The 26,386-nt window shown below is 45.0% G+C and overlaps 2 protein-coding genes and 1 long non-coding RNA gene across 3 annotated transcripts; 1 reads left to right on the forward strand and 2 right to left on the reverse strand.

Moving 5' to 3' along the window:
• Positions 1-94: 94 nt before the first annotated feature.
• LOC125932331 (uncharacterized) lies at positions 95-3,704 on the forward strand. Its single transcript, XR_007460577.1, has 3 exons — positions 95-364; positions 1,647-1,706; positions 2,100-3,704. It is a non-coding gene; the product is annotated as an uncharacterized LOC125932331 (long non-coding RNA).
• A 3,419-nt stretch (positions 3,705-7,123) lies between these two features.
• On the reverse strand, positions 7,124-10,932 carry LOC125932347 (mammaglobin-A-like). The gene is made up of 3 exons (XM_049644883.1): positions 10,451-10,932; positions 9,879-10,066; positions 7,124-7,501 (listed from the first exon to the last, which is right to left on the reverse strand). Exons 1-3 carry the CDS (start codon positions 10,503-10,505, stop codon positions 7,463-7,465), a joined length of 282 nt encoding a protein of 93 aa, XP_049500840.1. The 5' UTR covers positions 10,506-10,932; the 3' UTR covers positions 7,124-7,462.
• Positions 10,933-19,153: 8,221 nt separating this feature from the next.
• On the reverse strand, positions 19,154-20,375 carry LOC125932358 (ubiquitin-conjugating enzyme E2 N-like). The gene has a single exon (XM_049644886.1). The coding sequence runs from the start codon at positions 20,299-20,301 to the stop codon at positions 19,843-19,845; it is 459 nt and encodes a 152-aa protein (XP_049500843.1). The 5' UTR covers positions 20,302-20,375; the 3' UTR covers positions 19,154-19,842.
• Between the last annotated feature and the right edge of the window lie 6,011 nt (positions 20,376-26,386).

The raw sequence follows: 26,386 nt of genomic DNA on the forward strand, positions 1-26,386 counted from the left end.
CGGGAGACCGCTGGGTTCGCAACCGCTCCGCCACAACGGCCCCGCGCTTGCGCACGAAGGCGGGGCCGGCGCGCCGCGCAATTACCGTAAAGCCCCGACCCGGGGCCGCCGCGCAAGCGCCTCGCAACTGTGCCCTCGTCTGGGCTCCCGGCAGGACCCCAGCAGGCTGGCTCCCGGCTCGGGTACCACGCTGGCCCTCCACCCACCTGAGCTTCCTGGTGGGCTTCGGGGAACCTCCTCTAACTCCTTTGGGGCTGGAGGCGGGGTGTTGGTGGCAAAATGCGCGAAGTGAGGTGCCAAGGTTTTGCCACCGAAGATTGAAAAGCAGTGCTGCGCGCGCGGAGATCCTTCCTGTCGGCCCGAGGTGTTTCTCAGGCTTGGTAGTTAATTCGTTTCAGTTGAAATCTCTTCTTTTTCATCGTCTTTCTTTTTAACCTTTCGTAAAGAACAGAAAGAAAATAAACTATAATTGGTCCGGTTCCGTGCCAGGGGCGCACCGAAGCGTCTGAAACCCCCAGCGAACTCCCTCGGAGCTTCCAGGAGCCCAGTGCTACATTCCTTGCTTAAACCACCTGTGCCCTTATCTTTTTGCGGTTGTTGACACATTTTCTCCAGCCTGCCCCAGAGAGTTCCTTTAAGGCTCTGACCAATCCCCCCACCCCCCCCCCCCTTTCCTAATACCAGCGTCCTTCCAATAGGAGTTTACATTTTTTAAACTTTAAATTATTTAATTAACACGGGGCTGCTGTTATGCCATTATTTATTATTATTATTATTGTTGTTATGTTTATTATGTTTATTATGTTTATCATTCCCTTACCTCCACTTCCCCAGGGAAAGAAGAGTGATTAGTTCTGTGTCTTCCATCATTAGAAGTTCCTTAGTAAGGCGTCTGGGTGGCTCAGTCAGTTAAGCCTGCAACTCTTGATTTTGGCTCAGGTCATCATCTCACGGTTGGTGGACAGGCTCGCGTTGAACTCCGTGCTGGCAGTGCTGAGCCTGCTTGGGATTCTCTCTCTCTCCCCTTGTCTCTGCCCCTCCCCAGATTGTTCTCTCTCTCTCTCTCTAAAATAAAGAAAGGGGCGCCTGGGTGGCGCAGTCGGTTAAGCGTCCGACTTCAGCCAGGTCACCATCTCGCGGTCTGTGAGTTCGAGCCCCGCATCAGGCTCTGGGCTGATGGCTCGGAGCCTGGAGCCTGTTTCCGATTCTGTGTCTCCCTCTCTCTCTGCCCCTCCCCCGTTCATGCTCTGTCTCTCTCTGTCCCAAAAATAAATAAAAAACGTTGAAAAAAAATTAAAAAAAAAAAATAAAATAAAGAAACTAAAAAAAAAAAAAAAAAGATTGAAAAACAGTGTAGAGGAAATGAATGCACAAGGCAGAGCTGTGTCAAAAGCAATTTGCTACTATTGAAGATTAGGAATACAAGCTTCCTGGCTTGTATTTTCTGGCTGGCTCAGTTGGGAAGCATGCGGCCCTTGATCCTGGGGTCGTGAGTTCGAGGCCCACGTTGGGTGCGGAGCCTACATTAAAAAAAAAAACAAAAAACAAAACACAATACAAGCTTTTCTTAAAAATTACAGCAGATTCAGCCACCCCTATAGCAAAGTTACTGTCGAACACTCACATTCTGATTTTATGTTCCTCAGAGGAAGAGAAAGAGGTGACGTTGTCACTGGCTGAAAGGAACTGCACGTGGCTGCGGACAGGTGGGTAGGCAGGCACCAGAGGCAAAAGCCCGAGGTAAAGGTTTGGTGTGATGCTCTGATTCCCAGAGCTGAAGAAGGCCAGCCTCTGCTCCAGGGTCCGTTTTAATTCAGAGCTTGCTATAGCCGAGGAATCAGCTACCATTGCTTGTGTTTGGCAGGGACTCAATGACAGGCAGGGAGAAAATGTCAGGTGTGCTCTGACTGGAAGTTATTGGTGGGGGGAAGCTGGAGGCGGGCTGGCCGGAAGTAGGCATCCTGTTTGATTGCTTAGGGGAACATGTTTGGCCCTCTCTGGTTGGTCTTAAGTTGGCAGTGGGGACAAAGACCGGGGAAGCTGGTATTTATTGACCAAGTCCTGACCGTATTCATTCCCTTTTTTTCCCCTGGTTATAGACCTTGAATCCACAGCCATTGGCATGGACCCATAAACCCAATCTGGGCAATCATGATACTCCATGATTGTTTGGCAACAGTAATTGGCTCAAAAGGTGACCGTGTGATCCAAGCAGGGCCAAACTATGTAACTTCTCTAGAACTGAAGTTTGGACATTAGAAGAAAGAAGTTTTGTCCACTGCAGCCGCTAAATAGAGAGACTGTCGATTTGGGGCTACTGGTGGTCATCTTTTCCACCACGTGGAGAGTCTGTGTACAGAGTGAAGTTTGTGTAGTAAAGGACTAACCTTACCCAAAGAAAGATGTGGCCTTTGAAACCCTTTGCTCCTGGGAGAAGCTCTTTAAACCCCTGGCAAGTCCTACCTGACAAGAGTGTGTCTGTGTACCCTGGGGACTTGGGCCTCACCAGGTGGCCTAACAATGTGATGATAAGATGGAAACTGGGACACAGAGAGGGAGAAGACCATGGGAAGGTGGAGGCAGAGATTAGAGTGATGCGTCTGCAAGCCAGAAAACCCAAGGATTGTCAGCAGTGTCCAGCAGCTAGGGAGAGGCAAGGGAGGGTCCCGGCCTAGAGTTTTCAGGGAGAGCCTGGCCCGACCAACATCTCCATCTTGGACTTCTAGCTTCCACAACTGTGAGGCAATATACCTCATTTTTTAAGGTTCCCTGGGTGGTTTTATGGAGGTGCTCCTTACAATCACAACAAGAACTGCAGGGTTGGACTAGTTACCACATAAGCTCCAGTTAGAATGTGTCTGTGAACCATCAAGCAAGTGGCCCTGGGCCCAGTGAGTGCCCCAGGCACGCCTAGTCGATAGCGGCACTATCGATAACAGGCTTTGACCATCACAAAGCAGACTGAAAGGAAAAGGCCTCACTGAGGACGTAATGTTTCAGCCCATATCTGAAGGAGGTGAGGGAGAGAGTGTGAAGTGTCTGAAAAACGAGCATTCCTGGTGGAAGCACTTTCTAGAGTCTGGTCAGACAGTTCTCTTAGTTTTTCCATAAACACGTACGGTCTTCAGTTATTTCAGGGAACACATTCCAGAAAATAACACACTTAGGTTCTGTTGCCCAACGTGCGGAGCAGCTATCACAAGACCCTGGACGATGCGCGTTCGCTTTTTAACCTTCCATTCACTCCTCATCCCCATGCAATCTGGCTTCTGGACATGTGATGTTGCAACGTTTAAGACCGAAGCAACTAAGTAAAACCAGCTGTCTTCTATTGAGCCCGACATGGGGAGACGCGGAAAAATCCAAAGATTTTTCTCACCGAGAGAGAGACGTCTGAGTAAAGACCAAAGAGGTGAGAGAAACTGAAAAGAGAGTAAAACAGGATTTATGGATTGCTGCACACTGCATATTCGTATGTGTTAAAAATGCAATTAAAAGTAATTCTTTAGGGGCACCTGGGTGGCGCAGGTGGTTAAACATCTGACTCTTGGTTTTGACTCAGGTCATTATCTCACCATTTGTGAGTTTGAGCCCCATGACGGGCTCCGCACTGACAGCGCAGGGCCTGCTTGGGATTCTTTCTTTGCCTCTCCCTCTGCCCCTCCCCTGCTCACTTGGACTCTCTCTTCTCTCTCTCTCTCACAATAAGTAAATAAACTTAAAACAAAAAGTCAGTTTTTCGGGTTGTGTATTTTTGGAAAATACACTGTTCAGAGATAGTGCAAAGTGGCAATCTATTCCATTTGGTTGCAGAGGTCATTTTAGAGTCTCTGATCTTTTTCCTTTACCTCCAAAATGCATATATATCTTCAAGTTTTTACTTACTTTTTACGATCTCAGTGGGTTAAAACATGGTGGTTTATTATTAGTGCAGCTCAGTACAAGGCACTTGGCCAGGACGGGGAAGATGCTGTGTGCTCCCACAGCGAACCAAAGAATGGGTGCACTGTCTGTGGAGAATTGAAAAAAAAATTTAATGTTTATTTATTTATTTTGAGGGAGAGAGAGACACAGTAAAAGTAGGGAAGGGGCAGAGAGAGGAGAGAGAAATCCCAGGCAGGCTCCAGGCTGTAAGCACCGAGCCCGATGTGGGGCTACAACTCACGAAATCGTGAGATCATGACCTGAGCTGAGATCAACAGTCAGACGCGTAACCGACTGAGCTACCCAGGTGCCCCTGCGAATTTAAAACTGACTCTGGGGTGCCTAGGTGGCTCAGTTGGTTAAGCGTCTGACTCTTGATCTTGGCTCAAGTCATGATTTCATGGTTTCGTGAGTTCAAGCCCCGCGTGGGGCTCTGCACTGACGGTGCGGAGCCTGTGTGGGATTCTCTCTCTCTCCTTCTTTGTCTGCCCCTCTCCCACTTGCATAAGCATGCTCTCTCTAAAAATAAATAAATAAACTGAAAAAATATGACCATGAAATGGAATAAAAGTCAACTGCTTTTAGTGATCACCATGAGGTAGTGTTTCTAGACAATGTCATAGACAACTTGCTCCACCTTGCTGGACGTTCTAAATAATTGTTACATTGACCTAGAGCAGGGTGCTCCCAGTGGCTTGTCCATGATGCACCATGACCACATCCAGTCATTCAGGAACCCAGACTTCTCCCATTGAGTGGCTCCAGTGTCTCTAAGGGACACGGGGCTTTACTGGATCTCTGCATTCAGTGGCAGACATTCTGGAAGTGTCAAGACTTTGGGGACATTGAGAAGAGCAGTGGTTCTCAGGGGTTGGGGAGAGGAAGGAACGAACAGGCAGAGCTCAGATGGTTTTAAGGGCAATAAAATTCTTCTGTACTGTAATGGGGGGGGGGTGCACATCACATACATTTCACAAAAGGCATAGAGTGTACGACACCAAGAATGAACCCGAATGTACACCATGGACTTTGGGTGATAAGGACGTGTCCATAGAGGCCCATCAGTTGTAACCAACGTACCATCTGGTGGGGATGTTGACGGTGGGAGAGGCTGTGCATATGCATGAGTAGGAGATCTATGGGAACTCTGTGTGCATTCGGCTCAACTTTGCTGTGAATCTCAAACTCCTCTCAGAAAAAGCGCTATTAAAGACCAAAAAAACAAGGAGGAAAGTACATTGTTGAGAATATTCTCTTCGGCACCGCAAAAAACAAATAATCTTATTTATTTATGTATTTATTTATGTATTTATTTATTTATTTGAGAGAGACAGAAAATGCAAGTAAGCAAGGGTAGAAAGAGAGAGAATCCCAGGATGGGGCGGGGTGGGGGGGTTGGGGGGTGGAGAGAGAAGCAGGGCACACCCAAACAGAACTTGAACCCACAGAACGTGAGATGATGACCTGAGCCAAAGTCAGATGCCTAATGACTGAACCACCTAGGCACCCACAAATAATCCCATTTGTCAATGGGCAGAAGATATCCAGATGGCCAACAGATACATGAAAAGATGCTCAACATCGTTCATCATCAGGGAAAGAATGAAGAGTCTGTGCTCATCACAATACGTTTTTGCCTCAGGAATGCAGTTTTTAACTTTGTCCTTGGAAATAACTTCAGAGTTACACAAATGGTGTAATGGTGTAATGCAGGAGGAGAACATCCATATACCTTTACCCTTAAGCACATTCGTCGATGTACTACTGGATTTATTTTTCTGTACAATCTCCTTTTTTCTTTTTCCTGTTCTAGTTCTAGATTTAGTACTATCTTTTCCAACGATTAATCATCGGGCATCCTTCCTCTTCCCGTTCTGCTGCCCCAGTCCTTCAATCATCTTCATTATCAATTCTTGCATGAAATTTGCTCTGTTCCCTGGGTAGACTCATTCATGAAATGGGCCAGGGTCCTTCTGGACAGAAGCAAATTTCTGCATATCTACGTGTCCATCTCCAGTTCCTATGGCCAAATGTCTTCCTTTTCCTCTCCTCTTATGGTCCAAAACAGAAAGAGAGGGTGGACTGAGGTTCCCAGTATTGAGAGGCAGAGAGAGGGGTGGGCTTTCTTCCCCACTGAGGACACACCCAAAGCACTGAGAACTGAGTATGGCCCATGAGTTCTTAATAAATGTGTGTGTGTGTGTGTGTGTGTGTGTGTGTGTGTGTAATAGGGGGGATCTTTTAAGATGTGGAAATGGACAAGGGTCCATTAGCCTGGGCCTAATGGAGTCACTGACCTTGAGGTGTGTGGGAGAAGGTAGATGGCAGGGATCCATTATGACTTTTGTAGGTCTTAGGTCCTTTTGGCCAGTTTCCATAAAAACCGTATTAAATACCATACCTTACAACTGCACTGGTATAAAGAGGAGTATGCTCCACTCTGGTTCATGGGTCTATATTCATTATGATGACAGTCACTTTTGGTTAATTGTTTTAAACAAATTCTAACATTTTGGTGGGGGGGCCTGGGTGACTCAGTCAGTTAAGTGTCTGACTCTTGATTCAGCTCAGGTCATGATCTCAGGGTTGGTGGGATTGAGCCCGACATCAGGCTCTGTGTTGACAGCTCCAAACCTGCTTGGGCTTCTCTCTCTCTCCCTTTCTCTGCCCTTCTCCTGCTCGTGCTCTCTCTCTCTTCAAATAAATAAATAAACATTACAAGAAAAATAAATTCTATGGGGCGCCTGGGTGGCTCAGTCAGTCAGGCATCTGACTTCAGCTGAGGTCATGATCTCATGGTTCATGGGTTGGAGCCCCCGGTCAGGCTCTGTGCTGACAGCTGGGAGCCTGTGGCCTCCTTCAGATTCTTTGTCTCCCTCTCTCTCTGCCCCTCCTCTGCTCATGCCCCCTCTCTCTTTCTCACTGTCTCTCAAAAATTAAAATTAAAAAAATTAAATAAATAAAATCAAGCCAGGATTCACCCCTGCTTTGGATAAGTCACATCTCTCCCTGGCTCTACTCCTGACCCCACTCACTCGGGTCAGGTGCAGAGGGCTGAGAGGAGGGCCTTGCCGCACCAGTGGATCAGGGGTACTGCATGCAGCCCAATCAGCAGAGCCTAGGTCTTGAGGACTTCAGAGATAGTCCCAGGGAAAATGGGGGCCACGAGGATGGAAAAGCACATTTCCGGAGTGAGGACCCCTGTTGTGCTACACGTGGGAAGGAACAGAGCGTTTTTCAGATTCCTCAGTCCTTCACCCATGTGCTCTCCAAGGAACAGTTCCCTATGAGCATGTGTGTGGGCGTGAGCTGGGGCACGGGAGGCTCTCCACAGCCTCCATTTTGATCACATCACATGAAAAGAATTTTCCATTTGCAGATGCTTTATTGAAATGAAAATGTATTTGAGGTTTCAACAGTTGTCTTGCAGTTTACAGATGAAAAGAGAAAGAAGGAAGAAAAGTCGTGGTTTATATTCACCGGCTGTCAGTTGCTGACCATTCTCTGTAGTCCTCGGGGTCTCCGGTCTTGGGGAAAGTTAAGAAAGGGCACACCACGTACTGGAATACATTATTTGCTGGAAAACAAACACAGAGACGTCACTCCGATGTTCAGCTCTCTGTTCCAAAGTCGAGAGTTGAAAAACGCGCATTTCTTCTTGGCTTCTAGGATTTGTCCACACACATCTGGTATCCAAGAAGGATTGTGCTCGAGTCAAGATCAGAGTGATCTCGTCTCTCATGGTAACGATCAGGAGACGTTACTGATGCCAAACAGGTGCTGGTGTTTCCAGATCTCTTCCCCATCAGGGATCCCTATATTTATCAGGGTGTATTTATTTCAACAAAGAATCGTTAAGTCTCAGCCCAAATACAAGAAAATGGGTAGTTTTTGAGTTCTGGCGTGGCTTTACGTGTTAGAAATACCGAAAACGGTCTGACACCGAGACCTTTACCTTTGACACCTACAAAACAGTGGAGATGTGCGCTCCAAGCGATCGGTCTAATCGACATTTTCAAAGAAAACATTCCAGGGGCACCTGGGTGGCTCAGTCAGTTAAGCGTCCGACTTAGGCTCAGGTCATGATCTCACGGTTCGGTTCGTGGTTTCGAGCCCCATGGGCTCTGAGCTGCCGTCTCGGAGCTTGGGGCCTGCTTCAGATTCTGTGTCTCCCTCTCTCTCTGCCCTCCCTCCCCTGCTCACACTCTGTCTCTCTCTCTCTCTCTCTCTCCGAAGTGAATAAACTCCAAAACAAACATCAGCATAAAACCCCATCCCATTATCCTTGATTGAAGGGAATTTCACTTTTTAAGGTGGTTAGTTATGCTAAATACACATAAGATGAAATTGACCATTTTCATCATTGTAAGTATAGAGTTCTGCAGCGTTAAGTCTATGTATGTTGTGGTGTAACCAATCTCCAGAACATTTTCGTCTTGCTATTGTTGAACTCTATACCCACTGAACAACCCCCATTTTCCATACCAGCCCAACCCCTAGAAGCCACCATTCTACCCTCTGTTTCTAGGAGACTGGCTACTCTAGAAAACTGATATGAATGAACTCATGCAACATATTTGTCTTTTTTTTTGCTGGCTTATTTCCTTTGTCATAAGGTCCTCAAGGTTCATCCATGTTGGCTCTTCTGAGTGATAAACACTTTTAGCTTTAGCTTTGGCAGTATTTCTAAATTGTCTACCCTGGAATGTTTCCATAGGAGTATCAAGATAGGGAATACATTATGGAGAACGAAACACTGCTTGTTGTTTTCAACAATTCCATCCCCCAAGGCAGATTCATACCCATGATCTGTCCTTGTCATCTATGGGGTCTTTAATTAATAGTCAAGGAATCCCATCATTTATACTGACAAATTTTGATTGCTTGAAAGCACGCTTTAAATTCTTTTAGTAAGAGGTACAGAATCCTCTTCATAATGGGTTCTTCTGGACTCTATTAAAACATTCTCATGAACATTTTATTATTTGTTCCTATGAAGAAGGGGATCATTGTTGCTGGTCACTTCTACAAGTAAGGGACTTCTTGAGAATCAGATGTGTTTTACCTTGATAGAAAATGAGTGTGGAGATGCCCGGCTTGTTCAGCGGGGAGAGCCTGTGGCTCTTGATCTCAGTGTTGTGAGTTCGAGCCCACGTTGGGTGGAGAGTGTACTTAATAAAAAGCAAGAAAAAAAATTCAAAATAAAGAAAAAAAATGAGGGGTGCCTGCGTGGCTCAGTCGGTTAAGCATCCGACTTTGACTCAGGTCATGATCTCGTGGTTCATGAGTTCGAGCCCCACGTTGGGCTCTGTGCTGACAGCTCAGAGCCTGGAGCCTGCTTTGTATTCTGTGTGTGTCTCTCTCTCTGATCCTTCCCCCACTCGCACTCTGTCTCTCTGTCTCTTTCTCAAAAATAAATAAAGAATAAAAAAAAAAAAGAAAAATATTGTGGCTCCTGGGTGGCTCAGTTGGCAGGTCATGATCTCCCAGTTCCTGAGATTGAGGCACGTCTGTCTCTGCACTGATAGGGCAGAGCCTGCTTAAGATTCTCTCTCTCTCCCTGTGTCCGCTCCTCCTCTATGCGTGCTCTCTCCCCCTGCCCCTTAAAGTAAATAAATGAACTTAAAAAAAGAAAAAAAGAGAAAGTTTGTGTGTGGACGTGTGAGTGTGTACTAGGATACTGAAGGGTAGTTCAGCCTTTATGTGAATATTGTCCCTCATTTGCCTTTTTCATTTATCATTCACTAAAGATTCCAAGAAGCGCAGAGGCAAATCGGCACTGGGACCTTGGCTGGCTTTCTTGATGTCAGAGTACTCACATGCAGCCACAATTACATTCACTGAAATAAAATAAAGCACGTTGAACACCTGCTTTGGCATCATTAGTGACAAACGTAGAGCCTACTAGTCCCTGCCCCGTGGTTTGAAAGCACATCAGAAGAAACTGTAATTACCATCATCTGTGCATAGTTGTGCAGAGTTTCGTTTGACTGGTTGAGAAAACACTGCTTCACATCAGCCAAGGCCTCTTTTTTATCAGTAGTCTGAGCAAAATCCTGAAGAAAATTTTGGTATTCACTAACGCTCACTTCAGGACTGATTGTTTTATTAACCACTTCCTCTAGAAATGGGCATCCAGAACCTGAAAGAAAACACATAAAAGCGATCTCAGTTCCGTAGCCCTGAAGCCCCTTTTTGGGAGCAACCTAGGATGTTGGTCATCCAATCTGCGTCCCAGTAGACTCATACTTTCAGAAAGATGATGGTGAATGGTCTTGAGTTCTCAGTTCTCAGAGAGTAAACTCAGGACCTAGGGTTTCCTTAAGCCTGAAAATATCTGTGCTCCCTTTCCATCCCTGCACTATCTCCACAGCCCAGAGAAGCTAACACTACATAACCATGAAAAACAAAGACACTGAAGAAATGAGGTGGATCCTGTTGGCCTGAATTTGGGGAACAGGAGGTCTTCCAGAGGGCCCTGACACCACCTTTAGCCCCGAACCTGTCCTTGCTGCACAGAACTCACCAGCCAAGCAGTAAAGGGGGAGGGCAATCAGCACAAGGACTCTCAGCAGCTTCATGGTTGAGGGCAGCTGGCGTTAGCCGGTCAGTCCGATGTGGCAGGGAAGAAAGAACTCACTTGGGAGCTGAGCACCTAGAACTCCTCCTTTTATTCTCCCGGCCATCACCTTAAGCCCTCCCCGAAGTGAGGGACTGAGTCACACAGTAAACGTGGCACTGGGCCAGGAAATGACAGCAAGAATCAGCCCAGCCAGCCTGTGCCCTGTTTGTAGAAACCAAGGAGACAGCTTGTTGGACTCAAAACTATTTTGGAACTGCCATAATGATAACACGGCTTTAGATGAAATCAATGCAAAAGTGCTTGCTAGCTAATGAAACGACGACAGAGTGCGCCTGTGTGGTCATCCTTGTTGTTTTATTACTGTTGCGGTCTTTATTAGTCTCCTTCCACCTGTCCTCCTTCTTCAACAGATGGAAAGCTTCATATCCTGTGTTCCTGTGGGCTCACCACGCAGCTGGGCTCGGTGCAATACCAGACAGCTCCTCGGGAGGGCAGACTTCCCGTGTCCATAGACACTTTTGACAAGGGCCTGGACGTTTAGCAAATCCTAACAATGTCTAACTTTCTCTAAAGGCTGTTTGTACAAAGACTATCTCAATTCATTAACTAAATTTCATAAATTCATTCTATTCTGAATCTATGAATAATCTTTCTTTTAGTTGTTCGGGATTTTTTTTTTTTTTTCCCATTGGTTCAAAGGATGAAGAAAGCAAAGCACCTGATCGCTCAGCAGAGGCAGTGCTGAATGGAGGAATGGTGGTAAGGACTGGGCTCAAGCAGATGTGGATTTATTGTATTTTTTCAGTGTTTATTTTTGAGAAAGGGAGAGAGGGATTGAGAGAGAGAGAGAGAGAGAGAGAGAGAGAGCTCGCATGAGCGGGAGGAGGGGCAGGGGGAGAGGGGGCAGAGGAACCTAGCAGGCTCTGAGCTGACAGCAGCCAGCCCAACATGACACGGGGCTCAAACTCACAAACTGTGACACCATGACCTGAGCTGAAGTTGGACGCCCAATCGACTGAGCCACCCAGGCACCCCAAGATGTGGGTTTAAATCTTGGATGCAGGACCTAGTTATGAAGTATCTTAGGGCAAGTTAAATTGCTGGTTATTTCAAGCTTCTTTTGCCTCATTTCTAAAATGCGCATAAATCAGACCACACCTGGTTTTGCAAGGATAACAGACACTCTGTAAAGAACTTACTGCGGGGCTTAGAACAAGGTAATCATGCATAAATGGGAGGTACCATCCATCCATCCATCCATCCACGCAAGCATCCATCCATCCAAACATCCATTGTTTTGTATGGAAACCAATTTGACAATAAATTTTTATATATTAAAAAAAAAAAACAACAATAAAAAAACCCCAAAACATCCATTGTTCAAAGGTAACCATGAGCTTCCCCCATGAGTGGATTCTGTGCTGCATGCCCCAGATTCAGCTGTCAGACCAGGACCTTGCTCCTGTGGAGCTTACCTCTTACAAGGGAGGCAACAAAAAGCCCCTAACTGGGGCGCCTGGATGGCTTAGTCGGTCAAGTGCCTGACTTAGGCTGAGGGCACGATCTCACAGTTCATGGGTTTGAGCCCTGCGTCAGGCTCAAAAAATGTTCACAAAACCATAAATAAAAAGCCCATAACTGAACGAGTGACTTCAGAAAGTGATTTGTAGGGAACAACAAAACAGCCATGAGGGGCAGCATCCTGTACAGAGGGCCAGGCCAGCTATAGCTAGATGGGTGGACAATGATTATCAAGGGGAAGATCTTGGGATGGGTGTTCTAGGCAGAGAGCACAGCAGGTACAGAGGTTCTCTCTAGAGCAGTTGGTACTGGGCAAGAGAATGACAGCGAGGGTGGTGTGCCTCTTGGTGTCAAGAGAGAGATAGGACAGCCTCATAGTCTAGAAAAGCCATATCAGTTTATGTGGAGATGATATGAAGGTGAAAGGAACAAGAGAAACTAGGTTGGCTCAAGTAAAAAAAAAAAAAAAAAAAAGAAAGAAAGAAAGAAAAGAAACTGATGAGTGAGCCAGACAGATGAGTTGATTATTTGTGAATGCCGTGTTTGCTGTTTAGATGATCTGGGACTCGTTTCTTCCCATCGTTCAGCCTGAACATAAGTTGCCAAGAAAAATACTCCTTTAGGCACAGGCTAGCAATAGGGAAGAAGGTTATGTTCTTCTGTGTGTACTTTCTCGCCCAGTTGACCATTGCTGCCAATCTCCATTCCAAACAACAATGTTCAAATGAAGGACTTTACTGATGAAATGGGAGACATTTTGGTTAGGACAAAATGGGGACTCTCCCTGGTGCCCCAGTTGTTAGGGACTTGCCCTGTTACCTGCTGGGATGCCGGTCTCTTCAGAGGTTTCATACCCAGCTCAGCGAGGCTACAATCCCACCTCGCGTGCTTGGTGCCCACAAGAAAGAGGTGTATTTTTTTGTTTTACCTCAATGTTTCCTCCACAGCAGATGATGATCATTCTTAGGTAAATCAAATAACAATAACTCAGCCCACAAAGGACTCATTTGCGAGCCAGTGGTTACAAGGAGAAATAGAAGAAACCACAATGCTTGGGTAGGCAGCCTGACTTTTTTTCTCTTCCCCGAAGGAGCTTTCACTCAAGTCCCCAAGTGAAGTTCAGAAATTAGCCTTCAGCTTCGGTGTTTGGGTGACACTTACTGATCACCTATTATGACAAACCATGGTATGTGGGTGAATTTGCACAGGTACCTATTTCACTGTGAATACCTTGTGTTGTGGGAGAGAGAGAGAAAGTATATGGCACGACACAATTATGTTTGGCCTGTCCTTGGGCTCATGCAAGACCTGAGATGTACTCACACCAAGTTGATCATTTGAGGCTTTGGCATCCTTAATAAAAGTGACAACAGTCTGTGAGAGCCATTTTATCCCCAGTGATTCCTGCATTGGCACCAAAGCCTAGGAAGGAGTTATTTTGACGTTTAGATGGTCTTTAGGCATTTTTAAATTGTAGGTTTCTGATACTGATCCACTTGACAGTATTTAGGGACATGATAACCCATATGTTTTTGCCCATTGATTCTGTAACACTGGTTCTGCCCCTCCCCTCCAAGGCTGCTGGGACATTAACCTCCGGCATGTTTTTTGAAAGTGAAGCTCTTCTTCGGTAAGATCATGCCAAAGTCTAAGACTTGGATGGGAAGGTACTTCCATGGGCCAGAAACTTTCAGAAAGGTGCTGGCCTTGGAGCCATCTGGATGGCAGTGCAAGGTGGGTTGTTCACATTACCTGGGCCTTTCCAGGTACACCTCTCGCCTTGGGCCAATCCTGGTCTGGAGATTTCCCAGCTGTGTCTCTTTGTACAATGGGAACATCCTGGGGTTGTCATATGTCCTCAGAACGGGTTTGGGCACAGAGCTGGTGCCATGTACCTGTCAGCCACCAGTGATTAATTTCATAAAAAGGTGAAAGGCCTTATGCTAACCTTTGGATGTCTAGGACCATTGGAGACCCCTGGAAACTTCCTTCAACTTCACATTCTCTGAAAGATCTGGAGAAGATCATGTTCAGAGCGCAGGCAAAATCCTACGTTTGAGCCTAGAGCACGGTATTTTGATCCATGCTTACTTGATACTGTTCTGACTTCCTGGAAGAGTTTCATTGAGACATAACTTACACGTAGTCTCTGTCAAACATATTCTACATCCGGTTGGTTTATTAATCTTCTCAAGGCCCAAGGCAATGAACAATTACCCGTTTTTAAAATTCAAGAAAACATAAGAGTAAAAAAAAATTTTTTTTTAAAAAGTGGGGGCAGGCGCCTGGGTGGCTCAGTGGGTTAAGTGTCCGACTTCGGCTCAGGTCACGATTTTGAGTTTCGTGAGTTTAAGCTCCGCATCGGGCTCTTTGCTGACAGCTCAGAGCTTGGATCCCACTTCGGATTCTGTGTCTCCCTCTCTCTCTCTGTTCCTCCCTCACTTGCACTCTGTCTCGCTGTCTCTCTCTCAAAAATAGATAAAGAATTAAAAAAATTAAGAAAACATGAATAGCAAACCATGATGAACACTCACTGGATGCAAGGCCCTGGTACAAACCTCCTTTAATCGGATGACAACACAATGCGTCGGGTGATGATGAAATTTTTTGGCCAAATGGGGATGCTTTGGAGTGTGAAAGAGGTCACAAAATGGATGGAGTGCCAGGACAACAGCATAAACCAGGATTCTCCTGAGGAAACTGAGATGTGTGGTCACCCTCCATTGGTGGCAATCTCTTCTCCGGTTTCGCGGGTATAATCGGAAACCAGTCCCTGTATGCAGAGGGCAGGGAGAGACAGAAGAAAAGGTGGCCACTCCAGGTTTAATGAACAAAGGAACCGACACAGGAGGGCACCTGGGTGGCTCAGTTGGTTAAGCGTCTAATTTCAACTCAGGTCATGATCTCCCAGTTTGTGAGTTCAAGCCCCACGTTGGGTTCTCTGCGGGTTCTCTGCTGTCAGCACAGAGCCCGCTTTGGCTCCTCTGTGCCCCCCACTCTGTCAGCCCCTCCCCCGCCGGTGCTCTCTCTCCCCCTGTCTCTATCTCAAAATAAATAAATAAACTGAACATGAGGGGCACCTGGCTAGCTCAGTCGGTGAAGCGTCCGACTTCAGCTCAGGTCTTCTGCGGCTCAGGGCATAATCTCACGGTTCGTGAGTTTGAGCCCCACGTGGGGCTCTGTGCTGACAGCTGGGAGCCTGGAGTCTGCTTCAGGTTCTGTGTCTCCCTCTCTGTCTGCCCCACTCCTGCTTGTGCTCTGTGTCTGAAAAATGAATAAACGTTAAAATAAATTAGAAAAACTAAAGTAAAGACAAAAAAGATGGGTAGATCTCCACACCTATGTTCCAGAGTCAGAAACTTTGTACAGAGGCAGTAAGTGGGTTCAGTCACACTGAACACAGTTCAGATGGTCTCAACATGACATCATAGTGTCTCAAGGCATTGTCACTGGAGCAGCTTCTGGGGTGGAATAGGGCTAAGTGGAACCCACATTCCAAGAACAGGGCAGGTGGGTGAGGAGCCCCCAGTTTCCAGGGTCCAGCTCATGGGTCAACTGGAGGTCACATCCTGTCCCCCAACCCTTCCCCATGAGGAGCGCGTGTCATTTCTCCTTATATGTAGATAATGGGACAAGAGAGGTCACGTAACTTTACCAACGGCACACCGCTTATGGTTGGCAGAGCTCCTTAGGGAAGGAGCCTGGTGTTTCTGACTGAGAGATATCTCCTGACACGACCTCCTTGGTTTGACCCTTGTGGACGTCCACTTTAGGGCTCCAATGGCTTCTGGTGATCTTGACTCACACTACTGCCCTATGTGAACTCCAGGTTGAATTCTGTGTGCACCGCCCCCCTCCGCCATCCACCCAGTTTTCTGCTGGAGGCCTTTGCTCCCTGTGGACTCCCCTCCCCACTGTCCTTGCCTCAGTCCTACAGGGTTGAAACTCCTCATTCACTCCTGATGCCACATCCAAGACAGCCCGCCCACTTCTGCCCTTCCCTGGGCCCTGAATCTCTAGGGATCTCCCTTGTCGACACCCCTTGGCACTCTGGGAGCAGCTCTCCCCTGACATCTTCAGAATCCCGATCCCATGGTCCCTCCTCTCTGTTAGGCTCCCCGAGGGCACTGCCTGTGCATTGCTGGCCATTGTGTGATGGCAGCGATAGAGTGGTGCTTAATTAATTGTTGTGTAACAGCTTTTCAGGGCAGATGTTGAATTTATACAAAGATTCTACTGATGCTATTACATGTTTTATCATTAGGTCTATTTCGAGAGAGAAGCACGTTTACATTTGACTCTTTAGTAAAGTCAGGGATCAAACCCAACACTAAAACCAGTCATCCACCTGTCATTCTGGTGCTACCTCCACTTTCTTTGTGTTCCTGAATGAAGACTCCTTTCTCCTCTCTCCTTTTTTAAGCATTATTTTTTAATTGATTTGTTTAAAAAAAATTTTTTTACGTTTTATTTATTTTTGAGACAGGGAGAGACAGAGCATGAATGGGGGAGGGTCAGAGAGAGAGGGAGACACAGAATCTGAAACAGGCTCCAGGCTCTGAGCTGTCAGCAGAGAGCCCGACGCAGGGCTCGAACTCACGGACAGTGAGATCGTGACCTAGGCTGAAGTCGGACGCTTAACCGACTGAGCCACCCGGGCGCCCCTAATTGATTTGTTTTAAATTTACATTCAATTTAGTGATCATATACTGCAACAATGATTTCAGGAGCAGATTCCTTAATGCCCCTTACCCATTTAGCCCATGCCCCCTCCCACAACCCCTCCAGTAACCCTCTGTTTGTTCTCCCTATTTAAGAGTCTCTTATGTTTTGTCCCCCTCCCTGTTTTTGTATTATTTTTGCTTCCCTTCCCTTATATTCATCTGTTTTGTATATTAAGTCCTCGTATGAGTGAAGGCATGTGATATTTGTCTTTCTCTGAATGACTAGTTTTGCTTAGCATAACACCCTCTAGATCCATTCACATAGTTGCAAATGGCAAGATTTAATTCTCTTTGATTGCCGAGCAAAATCCATTGGGTTTATATATATTATACACACACAATATATATATCTTCTTTGTATATATATACACAATATAGATCTTCTTTATCCATTCATCCATCGATGGACATTTGGGCTCTTTCCATACTTTGGCTATTGTCAATAGTGCTGCTGTGAACATTGGGGTGCATGTGTCCCTTTGAAACAATATACCTGTATCCCTTGGATAAATACCTAGTAGTGCAATTGCTGGGTCGTAGGGTGGTTCTGTTTTTAACTTTTTGAGGGACCTCCATACTGACTTCCAAAGTGGCGGCACCAGCTTGCATTCCCACCAACAATACAAAAGATATCCTCTTTCTCTGCATCCTCGCCAATATCTGTTGTTGCCTGAGTTGTTAATGTTAGCCATTCCGACATGGGTGAGGTGGTACCTCACTGTGGTTTTGATTTGTATTTCCCTGATGATGAATGCTGCTGTGCAGTTTTTCACGTGTCGGCCATCTGGATGTCTTCTTTGGAGAAATGTCTATTCATGTCTTTTGCCCATTTGTTCACTGGATTATTTGTTTTTGGGGTGTTGAGTTTGAGAAGTTCTTTATAGATTTTGGATACTAACCCTTTATCTGTTATGTTGTTTGCAAATATCTTCTCCCATTCCATCGGTTGCCTTTTAGTTTTGCTGATCGTTTCCTTCGCCGTGCAGAAGCTTTTTATTTTGATGAAATCCCAATAGTTCATTTTTGCTTGTTTCCCTTGCTTCCGGAGATGTCTTGAGTAAGAAGTTGCTGCGGCCAAGGTCAAAGAGGTTGGCTTGCTTTCCCCTCGAGGATTTTGACGGCTTCAGCCTTAAATATAGGTCTTTCATCCATTTTGGGTTTATTTTTGTGTCTGGTGTAAGAAAGTGGTCCAGGTTTATTTTTCTGCATGTCGCTGTCCGGCTTTCCCAGCACCACTTGCTGAAGAGACTGTCTTTATTCCTTTGGATATTCTTTCCTGCTGAGTCAAATATTAGTTGGCCATACGTTTGTGGGTCCATTACTGGGTTTTCCATTCTGTTCCATTGATTTGAGGGTCTGTTTTTGTGTCAGTACCAGACTGTCTTGATGAGTACAGCTTTGTTTTTTTTTTTTATGTTGAAATGTAATTTTAATAGATAATTCTTCATCTTACATAGGAGCACAATAAAATACACCACATTCTGAAGAAACTCCAGAAGTTATGAGAATAAAGAGTAGGGGAAATTCAGATGGGCTACAATATCCATTACCTTAAATTGCAAGAGACAAAGGTTCCAACCCGCAGGTTAACATTTACATACTTAGGACTGGGTACACTGATGGCTTAAAAATAATAAGGATCAGAAATTACATATGGAAACGGGTGGGAAAGAACAGTTTTTCTGAGGGGAGGAACTCTGTCAATGCAGAAAAAATTACTTAATATCAAACAATAGCTCCCAGAGCAAATACTGAAGGATGAAAGTAAGAATCATGAACTGAGGATTTGATGCTCACAAAGGAAGAAACCTTTCGGATGACACTTATGCAAGCTGTTGCTTGAGATCTGCTCGTCAGGTCTACGAGGAAGACTCATAAATGTCTCAGCAAACCCCAAATGATTATCAGATTGGTGTTTCCTAATAGTATCATACACCAGTGGTTACACATGAAGTTTTCAGACAAAAACTAAGAAAAAGGTCATAACCGAAATGCCAGACAAACAAATGTGGCACATGTGAGTCCTACACAAAGCCAGTCACAACGGCTGCTTTGCTGTGACTCTCCTGTACAGTAATTTTCAAACATCATGGCAAGACACCAATGATCATCTAACTAATCAGACAACACAAACACATTTATTTCAAATTTCTAGGAGGTAAAAAAAATATCAGATACCAATGCTTTATGCATGCTCAGGGCCAGCTTATAAATACTCCATTCAGTGATATCTTAACACAAGTTTGTATTAGTGAAAAGAAACTGGCAAAATCCACCTCTTGTCATTCGACTTGTCAGATGGTGAAGACCAAAACAGAATGTTCCATCAGTTTTAATTTTTAAATACGATTGTCACATTGGGAAAATGAAACACAGTAAAATAAACTGTACCAAGGCAAAGTAGAATAACAAAAAATATTTTACTAAAACATAAGATTTACAGAAGTTTCCAGACAAGCCATACAAAATGGTCACAAGCTTTTTTTGAAGGAAGGATTCTACACTTGACAGCAAAGTCACAATGTTATTAGTGAGGGCTGTGATGTCTGTTTAATGTTCCCATTTTGGTTCAAACAATCAAGCTTGTCCATCTACAGCGTCTAAATAAAGTTAGACTTGGCTAGAGAGCATATTCTAAAGAACTGGTTAGCTGCTTTTACCCAATGCAATTAGATCACCATAAAAAGGGGGAAAGGAGCCCACAAAATTAAAACTACCTCTCACCCCCTCAAAAAAAATAATAAAGAGAAAACACCCACACCCCTGCAGCTAACCCTGACAACTACCTTCATTCACAGTGCTTTATACTTTAACCATCATTGGGGAAATGAATAAAAGCAGAGAGGGGCCACTGCCTTTAAACGTTTCACAACAATCCAGATGGTACTTCTAGCCTCTGCTCATGCTTTACAACAGTGAATCAGGACAAGACATAGATTTGCTAATGTGCATTTAATCACCAAAGGACTGAAGATGTCTGGGCTTTTATTCTGTAATGTTTCTAAGACTGTGTCCATTAAATGCAAACAAAAAAGGAAGAAGTCTTGGCAGAACAGGAGAAGTGATGCACACTTGATGATCAGATCGATTTTAAATATTATTCATGGCATATAGCCCAGTCCATGCTCTAGCTGTTTCTATGGCTTGGGCTTCGTTGGTCTTCCACTGCTCCGCTACATCATTTGCTAATGGATCATCTGGATTGGGAGCACTTAACAATGCCTGGATCGATAGCAGAACTGTGCGGATCTGCAGTGCTGGGGACCACTTATCTTTCAAAATATCTAAACATATTCTTCCCAACTTGTCTACATTAGGATGATAAATTTTGGTCATGAAACGTACTTTAGGGGCTGCCATCGGGTATTCTTCTGGAAGGAATAGTTCAAGTTTAAAAGTCCCTCCCTCAAAGGGGGAATCCTGGGGGCCAGCAATGACCACATGAAAATAACGGGCGTTGCTCTCATCTGGTTCTGCTTTAATGCCAGGAACTGGTTCCGCCAGCAAACGCTGGGTTTCCTTGATAATCCTGCGGGGCAGCCCGGCCATCTTGTCAGATCCCGAGTTCGGCCTCTGGTCTCGACTTCTGGCTCCGCTCGCCTCACGCACGAGTGGAAGTCCAGGGCTCCACTTCGATGAGTACAGCTTTGTAATACAGCTTGAAGTCTGGGATTGTGATGCCTCCTGCCTTGGTTAAAGTTTCAAGACCGCTTTGGCTATTCGGGGTCTTTTCTGGTGCCATACAAATTTGACGGTTGCTTGTTTTAGCTCTGTGAAGAGTGCTGGTGGTACTTTGATAGATATTGCATTGAATATGTAGATTGCTTTGGGTAGCATTGACATTTTAGCAATATTTGTCCTTCCAAGAGTATGGAATATTTTTCCATTTTTTGTGTCTTCTTCATTTTCTTTCATAAGGTTTCTATAGTTTTCAGTGTATAGATTTTTCACCTTGGTTAGATTTATTGGTAGGTATTTTATGATTTTTGGTGCAATTATAAACGGGATCGATTCCTTGATTTCTCTTTCTGTTGCTTCATTGTTGTGTATAGGAATGCAACCGATTTCTGTGCATTGATTTGTATCCTGAAACTTTGCTGAAATCATGGATCAGTTCTAACAGTTGTTTTGGTGGAATCTTTTGGGTTTTCAATATAGAGTATCATGTCATCTGCACAGTGTGAAAGTTGGACCACTTGTCCTGGATGAGGACTTTGATGTCACAATAGGGAGAGGGATGTGGAGTGCAGGAGGAAGTGTGAGCCCCTGCCCTCCATGGACTGGGCCACCTCAGTCTCCCTGTTCCTTAGAAGTAACCATTACCTTGATCCAACTGAACTTTGATCCAACGTAACCCGGATCTATCCCATGACTTGAGGCTACACACCGGATTTGGAAGCCACGCCAGGATCAGGTGTTGCCTGAAGTTAATTCTCCTTGGCTCATTCACCAAAACCCTGAACTTTACACAACTTGACATTTCCAAGAGACATGTGGTTAGCCATTTACTCCCGACACACGTGGGACAGTTCATACAGCTCATTAGATATCTACACCATTATCTTCTAGATTGACTTAGTAATTTTCCCTCCACTATGTGCCAAGATTTTCTTGCCAACCATAAGCAAACACAACTGTGAACCTCTGGTTCTCAGGGGGCATGACAAGAGGGACATGGGAGAACTGATATAAAGCTTTTCCACTGGGAAGACAGGGATTTTCAACTGAAGCTGACTGACTCCCTCCTTCCACCCAAACCTGTGGACATTTGTCAATGTCGGGAGATGTCTTGGGTGTCCCCACAGGGTGAGGGGGATGCCACTGGCATCAAGTGGTAGAGACTAGCCGATGCTCAGGTTGTCTACTCAAAACAAGAAGTTTTCAGCCTCAGTTGACAATAAGGCCTTGATTCAGAAATCTAGTGCTAGAAAAATATCTAAAAACAGTTGTCTTTGTAGTGAAAGATCAGTAGTGCTAGGTAGCGTCACGTTAGGTGGACAGTGAGCAGAGCCCCAGTGCAGACAGGTGCCAGTGGGAGCGTCAGCATCTGTGTTGTTTGGTGAGCAGAGCTCAGTCTCATGTCATGTCCAGGGCTTTGCCCAAGTTTGTTCTTGGTCACGGAGGACCTTGGCTTCATTCTGTCATCCACATCCTCGTTTTCCTTCAAAATCCAACTCAGTCATCGACCTCCTCCTATAGTCTGCCTTCAGGGAGAATGCGTAGCTCATAAGGGTCTAGTTCTTTGGTGAATGTCTACAGGCCTTTGATTTCTATGATAGAATCTCCCTCCCAGGAATATACTTGATATCTTTTTTTCACTCCTCTTTTGTCTTGTCTTTTGACCTGATCATGAGTTCCTTAAGGAAATCCATTAATACTTTCCATAAAAGACACAAGTTGCTCCTAAGTTTGGTACAGTGTACATTCCAAGTTGACCTGAGATAATTTGCCACGTCACAACCTATTTCTTGCCAAATTTCCACCTGACCATTTCTTTGGCCCCTCTTTTTCTAGCCTATCCTTTCTTTTCATGTCTAACAACGTCCTGTGTTTTTCCAAATTTGCATTTTAAAATAGGGATAAGGAAGCACTGTTCAAAAAGGAGAACAGTGAGAAACGGCTTCCACTGAGAAGCATTGGAGCCATGTCTCTCCGTATCCACACCATGTAGCCTCATACTCAGCTACCACTTCTTTCACTGCGTCTCCTGGTTTTGACGTGTTCGCAATTTTGTTAACTGTTCTCTATTGATTCATTCATTAAAACCCGTGTTACAGCCTGTGTTGACTGGATCCCCTGCCTTATCTTTCCTCATCTACTCTTTTTTGGTAAAGCATATCCTCCCATGCCCTTTGAGAAAAAGCTCAATGGAGATAAAACTTTTGAAGATTTGCACTTCGGAAATCTCCATTCATCTTCATGCTTAAATGACATTTAGCTGCACAGAGAACTCCATTCATATACAATGAAAGGTTTAAGCCTGTGAATTTTTACTATTACTCCTGTGTCTTCCAGTCTCTTGTTGAATGGATTTTTATTCCCCATCCTTGGATATGACCTAGTATTTCCTTCAGAAAGAAATACCTTTCTTTGAGTGATGTCCAAAAAAAAAAAAAAAATCATAGAAATGTGTTTTGATGTGAGGAGTGAGTGAGATACTCAATTTCATATTTTTCATTTATAGGAAATTTTCTTGTAGTCTTTCTTTGATTTTCTTCCCACCATGATCTGTGTCATTCTGGAAACCTGATAGCTGGGTCTCATGGACTTATGCTTTCACATGCTTTTCTTTTCTCCAACATTTGTGTTCTCTATTTGTGTTTCTGTAATACATGCATTATTTTTGTTCCAAGATTCTGCTTTGTCCTTCAACTCGTTATTTTTTTCCAGCTGTCATATTTTTAATTTTCCAGAGCTCTTTGTTTTACTCTGAATGTTTTTTTAAGCCATAAAGAGATGAAGAGATCTTGGTAATCTGGGTTTTCTGAAGATCCATGAAAGAATCCATGGGAGAAAGAGCTGCCTGGCCCAGAAACTATGGACTAATTGCAAAAGAGTATGAGTCAGTTAAGAACTTTCTTGTCTTCTTGTCTCTCCTCATTTTAGGCCCCAGCTCTGTCAGAAACTATGGTTAGCTGCTGGGGGGCAGAGAAAGTAGTAGTAAAGGAGAGAAAAAAAGGAGAAATCTCAATTTTGGAACCATAGGAGGTTTTGATTATTATACAGACCTGAATACGCTAATTGCAGAAGAGAGACATTAAACTTCATATCCTACAAAATGGAGAACCTTCGAACGTTTGCTCGAAGTAAGCAATGGCAAAAGCAGAGTTTTGTGTTCAGAGTGTTGACCTTGTCATAGAGAGGAAGATGGATGTAGGGAGAAGCCTAGGAGGAGGGGGTCCCTGGGCAGAGAGTGGTCATCTGTGTTCAGGGGCACAATGAGAAGCCTCAAGGACAAAGTCAAAAGACTCTGCGTACATCAATCCTTCCTACTTAGTGTAACTCAGTTGTGAGTTCGAGTCAGAGTTTCTGGAAAATTAGATGTATCTTAACCAAGAAGAATCCTGGAGGCAAATCAAACAGAGAGTTGACCCCAGACACAATTTGAGTGTGAGGCTCAGCCGCTCTGGGGAAGTATGTCCAGTGGAGATTGCATTACAGGCCTGCTCCCATTTAGTTATCTTTCTCCTGCCTCAGAGAGCTATAGCTTCTGGAGTCTGTGTGTGCACACACACATGTGTGTATACATGCGTGGGTGCGTGTGGGTGTTTGGTAAAGTAGACATAACATAAGAGTTACCATTTGAACCACGTTTAAACGTACGATTCAGCCGCATTAAGTGCATTCACAATGTTGTCATGGCTACCCATTTCCAGAACCCATGTCAGACAGAAACTCTGCCCTCAGTAAACATGAATTCTTTCAACTTCTCTTCTCCCAGCCCCAGCCTTTACAGTCTTTCCTGATCTAACTTCACACTCTTGATCAGCAGCTCATGTAGGAAAATGTTCCCATATGAGACCCTGAGTTTATTAGTTTTGTAACAATGTAACCGATGAATACACCTGAAATTACTGGGCTTGAAGGGCCACAGAAGTAGCTAAGGAAAGGTCTTAAGGGAGATGGTGGCTGGCTGACTCAGTGGGAAGAGCACGGGACTCTTGATCTTGGGGTCATGAGTTTGAGCCCCCTGTAGCGGGGAGACACTACTTCGATAAAAATAAAACTTAAAAAGGAAAAGAAGGTTCTCAAGGTGAGCACTGTGGTGATGCTAGGGTCATCGGAGCCTCATGGAGGTCCTGCCCTTCTTCCCGGTCAACATGTGGCACCTGCTTCCCTAGTCACTGAGCAGCTGGCACCCGAAGGAGTTGGAGATGAGGAAATGAGGGCTGCATGGGTTTTACCTGCAGAGATATCTACATGTGTGTATAGCAGTTGGGAGGAAGTCTGGGCATCATTTTGCTTTTTAGGTCTTCCTGGGTGATTCTAACACAGAGCCAGGGGGAGGAACGCTTGAGTGAGACATTCTTCCTCCTCTCATTCAATGGTGGTAATCATCTTTTCCCTTCCCAGATACTAGCAGGGACTGACACAGAACATGTAAACCTTCTGGGATAATGACCCACCCATAAGAGTGCTCGGTAGATGTAAGTGCTCACTATTTGATCAACAACAATAATGATTGATACAATTTGTTGTTCAGAATTATTGATTTCTCTCACTCTCAGTTCAAACCCACAAACCGTGAGATCAGGAGCTGAGTCGACATCAAAAGTTGGACGTTTCTCAGAGTTTGCAAGAGCTCCATGATCCTTGTGTCCACCGAGCATGGTTCGTAGGCTGACTATGGAATGCATTTCACACAATGGGGACCTATTTCAGTGTGCATGTTTCCTGATGTGTTAAAAATACACACCTACTCTAAAGGCGTTGCTAATAATTGATGATACTAGATAGCTGTTAGCTTCTATTTCTCGGCCAGAGGTAGCATCAACTACCTACTATGATTTGAGAGCTAGGTTTAGGATTCACAAAGCCTTCTTACTCATATCATAGCATTTGGAAGCCCATGCCCTCTAGTAGTTCATGATTATAGTAGTGAGATGAGATTCACAGCTTGAGAGGAGGGTCACTGTGGCATCGATGAGGAGGATGTACTACAGGAAGGGTATCGCAGAGCCCAGAGAACCATGTAGGAGACTTAAACCAAGCTGGACAGGACTGGATCTGGACTGTGATGACAGCCCTGGGGATGGCAAGGAGGGGAAGCTCAGAAGTGAGGATGTGGGAGTGGAGGGGGCAGAACTCAGTGAAGTTTTGTATGTCGGGGTCGGGGGAGATGAATGCAGTAAGCTACCAAAAAGATACACACATCTTTTTTTTTTTTTTTTGAGAGTGAGAGAGAGAAAGATAGAAAGTAGGGGGAGGGGCAGAGAGGGAGGGAGACAAAAGTCCCAAGCAGGCTTTGCATTCTTGATGCACAGACCAGCACAAGACTTGAACTCACAAACCGTGAGATCATGTCCTGAGCTGAAATCACGAGTCGGATTCTTCACCAGCTGAGCCACCCAGGAACCCCAAACCATACCCACATCTTATTCTCGGCAGATTGCAATTATGCCCCTCATGGTTAAAAAAAAAAAAGGGGGCGCCTGGGTGGCTCAGTCGGTTAAGCGTCCGACTTCAGCTCAGGTCACCATCTCGCGGTCCGTGAGTTCGAGCCCCGCGTCGGGCTCTGGGCTGATGGCTCAGAGCGGGGAGCCTGCTTCCGATTCTGTGTCTCCCTCTCTCTCTGCTCCTCCCCCGTTCATGTTCTGTCCCTCTCTGTCTCAAAAATAAAGAAACGTTAAAAACAATTAAAAAAAAGAAGAGGACTTTGTAGATGCAATAAAAACTAGATTCTGACATGGGCAGCTTGTCCTGAATTTTCTGGATTTCTAGGATATATGCAACCCTATATATTTTATATGAGGGAGACAGAGGCAGATTAAGAGACACAGAAAAGGAGAAGGCTCTGTGACGTCTGAGGGCAGAGATCAGAATGATGGGGGCAAGACAGGGAATGCTGGTTTCCAGCCATCAAAGCTGGAAGCAGCCATGAACAGATTTTCGCCTCAGTCTTCCAGAGGGATGT

This window comes from Panthera uncia, chromosome D1, assembly GCF_023721935.1.
Source record: "Panthera uncia isolate 11264 chromosome D1, Puncia_PCG_1.0, whole genome shotgun sequence".
Classification (NCBI taxonomy): Eukaryota; Metazoa; Chordata; class Mammalia; order Carnivora; family Felidae; genus Panthera; species Panthera uncia.

Bases quoted from the DNA above. Each gene is read 5' to 3' on its own strand.
- LOC125932347 (XM_049644883.1), bottom strand. From the start codon at position 10,505: ATGAAGCTGCTGAGAGTCCTTGTGCTGATTGCCCTCCCCCTTTACTGC. The intron at 10,067-10,450 runs GTGAGTTCTGTG...GTTTTCTTTCAG, and splicing joins CCCCCTTTACTGCTTGGCTG to GTTCTGGATGCCCATTTCTA. The intron at 7,502-9,878 runs GTAATTACAGTT...TTTGTTTTCCAG, and splicing joins ACAACTATGCACAGATGATG to CAAATAATGTATTCCAGTAC.
- LOC125932358 (XM_049644886.1), bottom strand. From the start codon at position 20,301: ATGGCCGGGCTGCCCCGCAGGATTATCAAGGAAACCCAGCGTTTGCTG.